General features: G+C 33.5%; 1 protein-coding gene across 7 annotated transcripts in view; it reads right to left on the bottom strand.

Annotated features, from left to right (window-relative positions):
* Nucleotides 1–12,846, bottom strand: part of BBS9 (Bardet-Biedl syndrome 9) — a 309,847-nt gene that overhangs the window by 228,569 nt on the left and 68,432 nt on the right. For 5 of the 7 annotated variants that reach the window (XM_072853644.1, XM_072853649.1, XM_072853643.1 and 2 more), the window contains 4 exons: nt 12,085–12,099; nt 8,195–8,335; nt 5,876–5,971; nt 1,001–1,173 (listed from right to left, as the gene is read on the bottom strand). In XM_072853644.1, coding sequence (XP_072709745.1) covers nt 1,001–1,173; nt 5,876–5,971; nt 8,195–8,335; nt 12,085–12,099 — 425 coding nt within the window. The remainder of the gene's footprint in view (nt 1–1,000; nt 1,174–5,875; nt 5,972–8,194; nt 8,336–12,084; nt 12,100–12,846) is intronic. The other 2 variants (XM_072853647.1, XM_072853648.1) reach the window with 1 other exon arrangement.

The raw sequence follows: 12,846 nt of genomic DNA, 5'->3' as shown, positions 1-12,846 counted from the left end.
CTAATGAAGCCTATGTTTAAGGTATTTCTACTATTAAAAAAACCACTAAAAAAACCCCAAACTTTTTGAATTTCAAATTAGTTGAAAGACTAACAGATTAACTACTCATGAGCTTGAGAGATAGACCTGGATCTAGGCTGACTCCCTAAAAAAATTCTCAGAGAATCCCAACTAGAACTTCCATCTTTCTGTGTGGTGATGGCTCCACCTCACAGAAAATTTGGCAGCATGAAAGAACATCCAATAGTATTTCTCACTCTTACATACATATGTTGCCACTTTTGCCCATTACATGAGTTTAATAGAAATTTTTCAATAGCTATTCTCTTTTTTACTGAAAAGGCAGGGGGGGGGGAAGTGCATATATTTTATTTTCTTAGGTATTCTACAAGCTAGCTGAACTATTGGAGATTTTTTATTGTCATATGCATGACCAAATAGGAAAAAGTAATTACATTTATTTTGCATCTGGTCTGGTAAACTTCCTTGAGCCTCCAATGCTACTTCTACAAGGGCATTCAGTTTTTTGAAACCTGAAGGGACTTTTTATATAATTACCAGGATGATTCAGGAAAAAGAAAAAATAAAAAGCTCATGGCTTCATTATTATTAGAAAAGTAAAACAGCCTAAAGCTAAGGACAACTTTTAGAAACAATTTTACAATTAACATGACGTTAGTGAATGAAGAACCCATGGCTTCTATACAGGCAGCGAGCAGAAGGGAAAATACTAGTACTATAATTTGTATCATTTGCAGACTGCACACTAGCTACTTGTGCTCTGCTAAACACAAGGACTGTTTCAGAGGCAAGGAATACTCAATATGTCAAAAACTAAATGATGACAGGTTTTCCAGCACTATCTTAGATGCAACTTTCCATTTTCTGAAAGCCAAAGGCCTGTGATAGCTATAGTTATAATCTGACTAATCGTAGTACTAACATACAAACAATTTTTAAACTAGCAGAACATTAATGATCCATATATTATGTAACATACCTCAAAATGTCGATCAATTAGTTCAAAATATTCTTGCAGGGGAATTGAACCTGAAAAGGTACATGCAAAATCTTTGCAGTTTTGCTTCTTGAAATGTTCTTCAAGTCGAAGTGTGAGCTCTTTTGTTATCAGCCAAAGGTCTTCTAACTGATCACTCTGGATCCTATATCGTTCTTTGAAAACAAGACCAAATGCAAGACTAATAAACACACATTTAAGCCACATACATTCACTATACAGCATAGTTTAGATAACACACAAATTTAACTTGCTAACTGTATCAAAAGTCTATATGAGATTTTCATAAGAGATACATGTTCACTAGTGTTAAAGAAATACTTGTATTTTATTGATGGCAGTCCTAAATACTCTCTCTCTTTTATCCTAACTTTAACAGGCAATTTTGTAGCACAAAATTAAAGTATTTATTGCTTCAGGACCACTTACTTCAGAGTATGGGCCTGTTCATGAGGAACAAAAAGCTACAGAGAACTACCATAATAAGGAAACAAGAGAATTACTGGATTATATTAAGTCATAACGACAGGCTGTCTGCAATTCTCTGCCATAACAAAACCTTAGTGAGCTTTTCTGAGGGTTGGAGGCAGAATCAGGCTCAATTCAATCTGGACCATGACAGAAGCACAGCATCCTAAGCATCTGATAACAGTGGCAACAAACCAACTCTAATCCACCTAAAATCTTGAATGTCTTTTGGAAATGGTTATTGAGTTCTTAGATAATACACTCAGTATAATTTTTATTACATCTCCATTTCCTAGGATATCCTCTAGTAGGAAAAGTATTACTCTAACTAGTCATAGACAACAATATTCAGTTTTGATAGCGCTATGCTTCACTCTAGATACAGCTAATATTAGTAGAAGGTGATTTTTATCCATCTACACACTATGGCTTTGTAAAAATGGCTTAGTGTAGAAATAACAGTGTTAATATAAACTGAAGTGAAAAAACACATCCTGTTAGCCAGTGTTATCTGTCCCAGCAAATTCATTTAACTTATCACATTTTAGTGAATTTCAACTTATCAAGCTAGTGGGATGAGATTTTATTTCTGTTGTTTCCAGTCCACATTTGTATAACCCTCTCTTCAGTTTCCAGGAAATCAGAATTAACTAAATGTTGAGAGGAAATCATTGTGGAAAATCATAGCAGCATTTTAATTCTTTTTTTCCCCAAATAAACACTTTCAAACAACAGTTCCTTATTTCTTTTCATTACTCATCTACCAATACCTTATCCAAAAGGATAGATAGAAATGCAGCTATGATGAAAAAGAGTTGCTGGGGTTTGATACAAAATAGGGGTTTTTTTGCCCTTGTTAACAAGGTTCACAGTAAATCAAATTAACCAGAATTCTTTAGAACTTGAACGTACTTATTTAACATTTTCTCAACATTAGTAATTCAAGATAGTTTGACATTACCACTGGCATCATTCCCAGGATACGTATTTCACTGAATAGAGAATGACAAATTCTGTTTACAGTGTAACAGGAAAGAAGCAAGTTTTATTTAAAAACATGCCTGTTAAAGAAAAGAACACCATCTGCTAAAGATAACATTGAACCTAATATCCATTTTTTAAACACAATGTAATGGCTGGACTTAGTTGGATGTATCATCATACTTTGCCTTAAGTGATTTTTTCCTTGAGGGAAATTAGCTCAGAGGTTTTCAGGCCAAATCAACAGTCATTCCATTTATAATTGACATATCTAATACATTAATGGTTTAAAATGGATAAAACTAATTTCCTCCAAAATGCATATTTAGGTTCCATACATTGTTTGTTCGTCAATACAAACACAATCAAATTTTACCATGGCCTGAGCAGAGAGCATTGCAGTCATTTGCTTTACATGATCTTCCAGCTCTCAAAAAAGACAAATTAGATTCAGAAACTGTATGAAACTGAGAATCTTTAGTTGTACTAAACACATGCTTTAAACAGAAATAAGATGAAAAAAAACAAAATAGCTGTGTTTCTGCTCATCCTGTGCTTTTATAATAGTTAACCAACTTGTGTTAGCTTTTTGTTAAAATAAGCTGTTACAGAAAATTACAATAGATTTTCAGAAAATTCTCAAACAGAAAAGCAGCAGACTGAGGAGTGCCAATAGGTTACATAGGTTACAAAGGCTTTTAACACTACAGCAGGTTGTCCAACTAGCACAACCTGCATTAAGAATGGTTGCCCTGCCAGTAGGTTATCTGAAGGAAGTCTAGAAGATTCAGTTCACTTCTCAGCTAGGAAGCCTGCATCAGCTGAAAAAAAAACCCAGCCACAATTAGCAGTCAAGCCTTCTTTACACTTTGATTAAAAGACAGTTTTAAAAAATTTCAGAAGAAAAACCTTAAAACCTTAATCCACATGGGGCAAGCTTCTTTTTAATATGTATTAACTGTCAAAATGAACTGCAGGCTGGGCTTTTTGCAGCAGTCCTCTTGACAGGCTGAAGTAACATCTTCAATTACTACACTGTTCAAAATGGGTTAGCTAATACAATTAAAAACAAACATGACAACAGATGTCATTCATGTTTGCAGCTTCAGCAGTGAAACCCAGCTGAACCTGGAGACTTTCATTCCTACATGCAGTTCTTCCTATTCAGAACCTAAGGTCCATTTGATATGGGGATATGGAAAAAGATGTCTTCTTCCATTGTCCAAAATTAACTTCCTTCATGGAAAAGCAGAAATAAGGATTGATCAGCCCCAATTAATTTTTTTACTTTTCTGAAACACCATTACTTCTAGTCACTATTTCTCTACAGATACAGTTTTCTTTTTTAAGAACATTTCTACAATGATAATGTTGCATAAGCACTTTTACAAAGTATAAACTCAGTGTTAAATTACATAGCAGAATAAGGACCTCCCAAATAATACATCATTTCATCTGCATTCATTAGTTCCATAGAAGATCTGTCCACTCAACCACAAGCATTTTAGTATCATGAAATTCTACCAAACAATGCTTTTGCATTATGGATAGTCTCTGTTCATAAAAATATTCTGAATTATGCTTGAGTATCAGACCTTTTACAAAATTTATTTTTAACTAAGTTTTATTTAGGTAACATTTCAAATAAGCAAACCCCCCTAAGAAATTCTGTAACCAATTCAATCCAATGCACAAAGTGGATGCTGGAAACAGGCTGCTAACATAGAAGGTGGCATCAAACAACTCATTTGTTTTCTAAAGTAAGGATTCCAAGACAGAAGAAATGAGTAGTCACACTAAGAGAAACAGGTATTTTGAATCTCCTTTGTAAAGTGAACTTCACAACTAAAGCAGTGTGGGAAAGTTTATAGTAAGAGTGCAAGCGTCATTCCTAGCTAGTGAATAAACAAACCTGAGAGGAAAAGCTTGAGGGCTTGGGGTGGGGGAATTAAAAGTTATAGCCCCACTAGAAGCTAAAATACATTCATTACATAGACACAAATTTGTCCCTTACACAGCATCAGATTTAGCAACTATGCAAAACAAAGTCCAAATGAAAGATTTAAATTGTAATCCAGAAAAAATAGTTATTTATAAATCCTTAAATTCTTTAGTTTTTAGAAACTATCACTGCATGTCTAGTTATTTAAACTGTTTAAGGTCTACTATTTAAACAAATATTAAAAACAAACTAACAATAAAACAGCATGCAAATAATGTAAACCAATACAAATTGATTTGAACCTTAGAAATGTAAAGTGATTCTTGGTACAATGAAAGTTAGTCTCCAGATGGTTTCTATTTTTAACACATTTGATTCCATTAGAAAAGGTATTAAATATTATCTCATAGCTCACAGCTGATGCCACCAATATTTATATAACCCATCATGAATACTGATTTTTTAAAACAGTGAGGCAGATTATTCTTGTGTTGAAAGAATTTCACATCAGCAAACTAGATTCTGATTTCTCACTCAAAACAGTTTTCATAAAGCATTCACACAGTGTTCCATTTGAACTCACTGCAATGAGCAATAGGTATTCTAGCTTTTTGTTAGTCTGCTCTATTAAACAAAGACTTTGTGCTCTGCTGGCATGGAAAATGCTAAACACAATTGAACTGATCTGGTTCCAATGCACATGCCAAGAAAGAGTTTAGCAAGTTGAGTAGTTGTACAGGGCAAGACCATAAACTCTCCAAAATGAAGAGAACCACTCTTTTTTTTAAAGAGCACAAACTCACAGGTGGTTGGAACATGACTGCTTAATCCACAAACTGCCCTACATAAGAGACACTGGACCAGGTAACAGTATATCTACATGCATGTTCATACATTCTGTAAACATAATAGGAAGGATATTGAATTTATAATCCTATACTTACAAAGATATACAGGCATCTAAAGATAGAGACAGGCATTTACTTAGATGTAGAGAAGCAAGTAAGTAGGGTCTGATGCCCAATTAAAGTCAAGGATTACTAAAAGTCAGTGGAGAGTTATAAGCCTGCTTTTTAATCCCTTTCAAAAAATCCCAGTAGATTTCCCACTACTTCCAAACACAGATGTTGAAATACCTTTGAGGAAAAGAGGGTTTTTTCAATTATTATAATGACAGTATTAATTCATTAATAAAAACATAGTTAAAAACTTGAAGAAAATCCAATTTATTCAGAGAATTATCACTGTAGTGTACTATATTTTGAGTACCATTTTTTTGTTTTGTTATAAAATTTTGTGCCTTAACATAGATACTCGAGAGGGGATAAGAAACGGTCAGTTAACCCTTTGAAACTCTGTTAATTCTCACACAGTGATTACCCTTCTTTGTATGATCCACATTTTCATTTTGTACATATATTAACTGATGATCAGGCCCCTTTTACATTAATACTAATAGCACTTACGTGATGTTTTTGAAGCAAGAAGAGTGGTTTTTGAACCAGTTAAAAACTGAAATGCCAGAACATTTGCCTGATCATCCTCAGACGGATCAACAAAGTCTGAAAGAGAAAGTTAAATACAGTTTTCTATAATTTGACACTGGTATTCAACAAATCTCAAAGCCATAGCCAGGACCATATCAACCTTTGCATGAGCAATTTAGGAAAGGCAATCTGAATGAGACTGCTCCCCTTCTTAGGGCTCAGAAGTAAAGAACATCAGCAGTAGTTTGGTATACCCTCCCTTCATTCACAGGTGGAAGCTGAGCCACACACTGTTGTTCTTCCCCAGCCTGGAAACAAAAGGTAGATTTCTCAGAGGTTCAGTCTGTACCATTTAAAAAGAATTGTGATTACTGTACAGCCCAAAGACCTTGTACTGGATGCAACGACACTTTTAATTCAGATATTTATGCAAAAGTTATGCGGAACTTATCATGAAAATGTTTAAGCGCGCTCTCTTTTCAGCTTTCAGCACAGAGCACAACAAACATCTAGCCTGCTAAAACTAGCTACTCTGCAAAGTCCATGCATGCCCACCTTTCTTTTCATTCCATGTAGTGGATCATACCAGGTTAAAAGGCTCAATTTTAGAGTACCACATTTTCAAAACTACTCCATTTCACCTCTCCTCCCAACCTTCCCCTAAAAATAAGGCAAAACAGGGAGTAGAAGAGATACAATTTTTATTGAGAACACCAAGAATCCAAAGTTCCTTCACAGATCACATCATAAACAGCATGCCTTTTTTTTTTTCCCCCTCCCATCACTGAAAATGGGATGAACAGAAATCAGAAGACTTTAATACCTTCTTCTGGAACACATTAGGCCTATGCTTTGTGTTATATTTTCAACAATGCATCCCTAGGTTAAAAATAAAATATAATGCTCTATTTTGAAAGCATTATTGCTTAGCCATAATGGAAGGCTATGCTTAAAACCCCAAAATGTAGACCTTTGAAAAAAAGTTTCTCTGGTTCAAGTAAGTATTACACAGCACACTCATTTAAGAGAAAAGGTATATTTACCCTCAAAGGGAAGAAAATCATGCTACCAAAAAACCCAACCATGCCTACTCCACCGCTCTCAGACAAATGTACTATATAAGCTTTTCAAAAAGAGATGCAGCTCCACCTTAAAAATATCATATTAAAGTTGTTGGCCCATACAGCTCTCAGAAAACTGTTCCAGAACCTTAGTCCTCTGAAGTTCAGAAACTTAATCACTGCCAGACTGAACTTATTCACAACCACTTTATATAAGCTCTGTTTATTCATTTCTTCTTGTGCTAATATGATCATCTAGATCCATGATACAGCCACAAAATATTTACTGAAGGCAACTGTATTCCCTTTTTTTGCCTGTGTTTTATTAAGCTGAATGAGTCACTTTCTTTTAATTCTCCTCTTCAAATCCCTAGATAATATTCATAGCCTTTTTCTACACTTTTGAGTTTGAATTAATTTTTATTTAATATCAGCAACCAGTACTCAGTGTGCCAGTGCATAGTAACATGATATTAGTCTCCTGCATGGAAACATTTTGTCTAATGCACCCTCCATTCTTATTTGTTTGCTTATGATTGTAGTATATTGTACCACAGAGTATTCCTGTGGTAACTTCCACCTCCTCTCTCTCTTCCAAATTATGAGCACATAATTAAAGCAGAAATTATTTTCATAACATTACACTTTATAGTACTCAATTTTATTCTTCTTTTTTCAGTTCTAAATGGCATCTAATTCCTCCTTCATACTATTTTAATATTCTCCTGAATATAAGACGTAGCTCAGGTTTGCGCATCAGAAAATATCACTAAGTACATGTCTTCTTTTTGCTCCAAAAGGCTAATGAAATCATTAAATAAGATCAGCTCCAGACCAATATATCAAAAACTCCACAAATCTTCCTCCAAAGCAACTGTACCCCTTACATACAACATTTACCAATTTTGCTTTGCCCTGGTTATCTTTTTTAAAATGAATACCCGTTTTCCTCATTACAACACCACTGATGCAATTTTATATAAATTTTTTTTCTGGATACATAAAAATTAGATCTCTATCATGCCCACTGTGTAAAGAAAACTGCAGTTTTACCAGAGACAGGTATACTAGCCCAGGTGGATTATTATCGAAATATTATGCCATCATTTCTTTCAAAATATACTTTTTAAACATTCTAACATTAGTTTTGTTAATTACCTCATTACTTCACATGGACAAACAATTCCTGTTGGAGTTCCTAACACATATCCTATTATAGACATATTTAAAAACCTACCTGAAAAAATGGTGAGAAAACTGATGGGAGGTTTATTGGTATCAATAGTTAGCTTGTGGTTTGCTGCTTTTGAAGGTTGAGCTGGAAAGCAAATTAACCGCAAAGGCAGCCTGAAGTTACACTGTGCAACTTTCAGTATTCCTAAAATGAAAGAACACAGATTTGTCTTTTATATCCATATTCTGAATATAAGATACTTCATACTGCTGTCCTCAAAGAGGTATAACAAGATATTTTTAATGTGATTAAGGAATACATTAAAACAAAAACTATGTAAAATTCTAAATTTTTGTTAAATTTTCCACCTGAAATACCTTTACATTTGAATACTTTTAATTACCTTTTCAAGTAAACATTTTCAACCGAATGGGAAAGCAAGAGTTATTAGACAAATCCAGTGCATACCTGTATTTATATCAATTAACATGCAATGAAGATTAACATTTTATTTAATGCTCTAGACAAACAATTCTACCTTAACATAGACAACTGATGCTTCAAACACAAAACTGAAGCATGTACATTTTCCTCAGGAATAATATCACAAACTAAATCCTGTTTAAGAACACATTTACTGTTTTTTTTAATACTCTTAAATAACATCTATGCAACCTTCATATCACTTGTCAGAGGTTTGTGGCTTAAAAAAAAAATCTAATAGAGATTATTACCCAAAGTTATGTTAAATTCTATCTTTCAACTCATTGCATCATAATAAAACAGAACTGTAGAACAAACTGGCTACTCCCTTTGGTATTGGCATCTAATATCATATGCAATTTCATCAGAATGGTGCAAGAGAAAAGAGGAAGTTTTAACACTAACATCTAGAAAACATGTTAATTAGAATGTGTCAAAAATTTGCTCAAATATAAACATTGTTTAAAATTGCTGGCATGTCAGAAATTGCCCAGTATGTTCTATGTGAAAGGTAAAGGTGCTAGTTGCTATGAAATACGGAGTTCTTGCTCTTTTGGACAGCCAGATTATGGTTTTTTTGAGGAGGATTTTTTGATGAAGCAGCTAACAGGGAAACCTTGTTTTGTTTGGGTACAGACATCACTGTAGGCACCAATACTCATCTTATTGAGACTAGTATTAATGTCATAGCAACAATCACTCATTCTCTCCCAAATAACCCATGAAACTCAAACATTAACCCCAACACTCACCTCAGCAGAATTTAACAAAGTACATTTTTAGAGAGAATAAAGTAAGTTACTGTCAAGGATTACATGGAGAGAGAAAAGTCATGAAAGTGATAGCTACACAGAGGTTATCAGTCATGTAAGCTTAGCAGGTCAGCATAAAAATAGAGCTCAACCATTTAATAGTCATCCAAGCAACCCTTTTTGCTGACAATTTTGTTTGTTTGCTGCTTTGCCGATCTCTTGCAATGAAAAATTATTTCTAAGGCTCATCTCAGGGGAAAAATGTTACTAGAAGGCTCAGATTCATCCCTCTCATTGTCAGTTCATTAGGTCTTTTGGCTGGCTGATAATGCCTCCAAGTAACTATTCTGCAAGAGCTTCTAAAAAACAAAATCAGTGTAAAACGAGCAGAAAGCTTAAGATGGGTCCTCAAAACTAGGATATCACTGGGTTCCAAGGAAAATTCCTGAAAAAAATACTTGACAATAAACCCATGACATTTCAGAATGATTCACTCAACTGTATCTTCATCATCTGATGGGAAAATTAAAATCTTTTCTTGATAACAACATAACACAAACATCTTACTATTGAACTTAGATATGGAGACTTAACAACAGGAAAAAATTAGTCACAAAACTAGCCAAAAGGATTCTGAAATATTTTCATACTTAAAACAAGATGTTTTTATTTTGTTTCAAACCAGCTTTTCCTAGATAGTCTGCCTCATCATAAACATAATTTTTCAATATTTCAGACAAAGGTCAAGTCAAAACTAAATCAAATAGTACCTGGCTTTGGGAGGGGACTGGCAAGATTTCTAGTTGATGAGTCCAAAACAACTATATATAAGAAAACCAAACCAAAAAGCTCCAAGAAAATTTATCACTACAGTGAAAAACTCTTGCTGGGAAATGCTTTCAGAATATTTAAGAATTTTCAATGACAGTAAAGAAACACAAAGCAGTAGCAAACTGTGGGAGCCAGAACTTTCTCAATCCTTTGGTGTCATGTCTAGTAATACATCTCATTTCATCTAGAGTTGTGATACATTGCATGAGATACAATTTTAGCACTGCAATAAAGAAAAAACGTGAAAAAAATTTCAGATTCTCTTCTAATCTGAAACACAACAGAAATGTTGTAACATTATCTCATAAATTACTGCTATTTAAAGGCATACTATACACTTACCTGATAAAAGTAATAAAACAGTTACATGCACTTTAGTTACAATTTCACTTCCAAATTACTCATGCATTCATATTAATTATATTTGAAATATAACATTGATGTACATGATAAAAAACATTAAAGCTCAGATCTCTAATTTAGGATGTTAAATATTCAGAGAATTTATGCTTTTGCTCATATTGATGACCCTGAATTTAACTAGTCCGGTGCACCTCACAGTAACCCAAATAAATTTTGTCGCAGATAATTCTACAAAGTTTATTGTGCTCCACAATATTCCCTTCAGCATCAGGTTTTCATCTTGAATAGAAGTTTCTTAAAACAAAATCCAAATCTTCATTTTTCAAATGTTACCCTTTCAAATCATATACAGTTTTTAATATAGTTTATGTATATATTTACTCTATTTTTTAATACTTTTAAAAATTACTTTGTATAGCAAAAATCTGCCACATGGTGATAGCTATCCTTGCCAAGAGTAGTATTTTATTGAGATAGTTCAAGCATTTATTTCCTGTACGGCACCTCAAGGTCCCCTGAAATATCCAGAAAACAGAAAAGGAAGGGAACCATTAACACAGTTATCTACTTTCTTACTTGACTTAGTACGCTCATAAGAGCATAAGTATTGAAAAACAAGACTCAAATATACATACATCTATATGTATAATTTCTGTTTAGGAAAACTGCAAAAATGAAAACACCCTTTCAGTTGATACCTAAATCTAGGACAAGCAACTTCTTTCCCTCCCCAAAACGTGAGGGAATTTGTATTTAATATATATTTCTAAAGGTAGTAAAATATCTCCTACAAGGACTGTATCTTTTCAATACATGTACGCAACTACATTGCAAAACTACCCTTCTCTCTTTTTAGTCTACCTATACATAAGCTAACTTTCCAGTCCTGTTTTGTCTTTTAATTGTACCTTTTGCAAGTATTGTATCTACCACAATCACAGCTAAGTTTTGGATTGATGGTATTCTCAGTTAGAAAGCAGCCTTTTAGCCTTGAATAAGATGTTTCCCATACGAATTGGAATGAAGAGATGTTAAGTGACATAATTCTCAGAGCTACTCAGTCCAAACAGCATATGATTAGCTACCAGTCCTTAACAGCTGTTTCAGTTGCACCAAAAAAGCTATAATTTAGCTGCCTAAATTCTTGCTGAAACTTGAAAAAAAATAGCTAAAAATATGGTAAAGAAAGAACACACAATTGTGTTTTCCATTTCCAATCTCAATGCACAAGGCACTTAATACTTTGCAAAAGTCCTATGTTATATATGAGAAAGTACAATATACTTCACCAATAAATGTCTTTACTACTTTCTATTTTTCCCATGGGTAATTGTCATCTTATGTCGAAGCCTCATTTACTTTCAATTTTCTCAAATATTCACAATTCCATAGCATCAAACCAAGGATAATAAGAACTTACAGAAATAATAGGTAAAATAACAGCTCCCTTCCAAATCTGCTTTATTTAGCATATGCTGTCACTCATGAAACCATTCAAACTTTGCATTTTTTCCATTCACTCACCTTCAGGATTGAGCTCTACCGTATAACCAGCAATGGGACAAAAGAAAAAAAAAAGAATACATAAGATGCTACTCAAAGAAGAAAACAAGGAAATGTAGTAACAGGTTTTAAAAAACTTAAGCCACATTTGTTAAGTAGAAAATACATATGGACATAATACTAGCCAAAAAACAGACATGAGACCACATTCATCAATAGTGCAATCCCATCCAACCGAGTGACTCATTAACCTTCAGCTGAACGAATCTCACAGAGATACAATGAAGACTGATTTGGCCACAAATATGGATATCTTAAAAAACAAAACAGGAAAAAGTCTCTATTCACATAAAATGAAGTCACAAAGGCACCTAATTTTTGTTTACTAGTATATTACACTTAAGGATTTGATTGCCTTGTACAAGTAACACTAGTTTTTGTATGTAATTGAATAGAATTATCCCAACTTAGTAATTTAAATGAATATGCAAAAATTTAGCAAGATCTTAATTATGCTCCTTTACTTAGAAGTCTTCCAAATTCTACCATTAAAGGTAAGTTTTTAACATTTCTTCTACAGTTCCCTAATTCTGTTAGATGTCATGTCTTCTGGGGATTTTTTTTAATTGCATATAAACAATCAAAAATACTTAAGATACAAGATTTCTTTACTTCCCTAACCAAAAGGCTTGCAAAATCCAACCTAATATCTAAAATATAAGTGTAAGTTTAATTAATATCACCTGAAAGAAATAATACATTCATTTGCTAGTGAGAAATACC

This window comes from Ciconia boyciana, chromosome 2 (assembly GCF_034638445.1).
Source record: "Ciconia boyciana chromosome 2, ASM3463844v1, whole genome shotgun sequence".
In the NCBI taxonomy this organism is placed as follows: domain Eukaryota; kingdom Metazoa; phylum Chordata; class Aves; order Ciconiiformes; family Ciconiidae; genus Ciconia; species Ciconia boyciana.
Note: the sequence above shows the minus strand (reverse complement) of the source record. Positions and strands in the feature narration are given on the sequence as shown.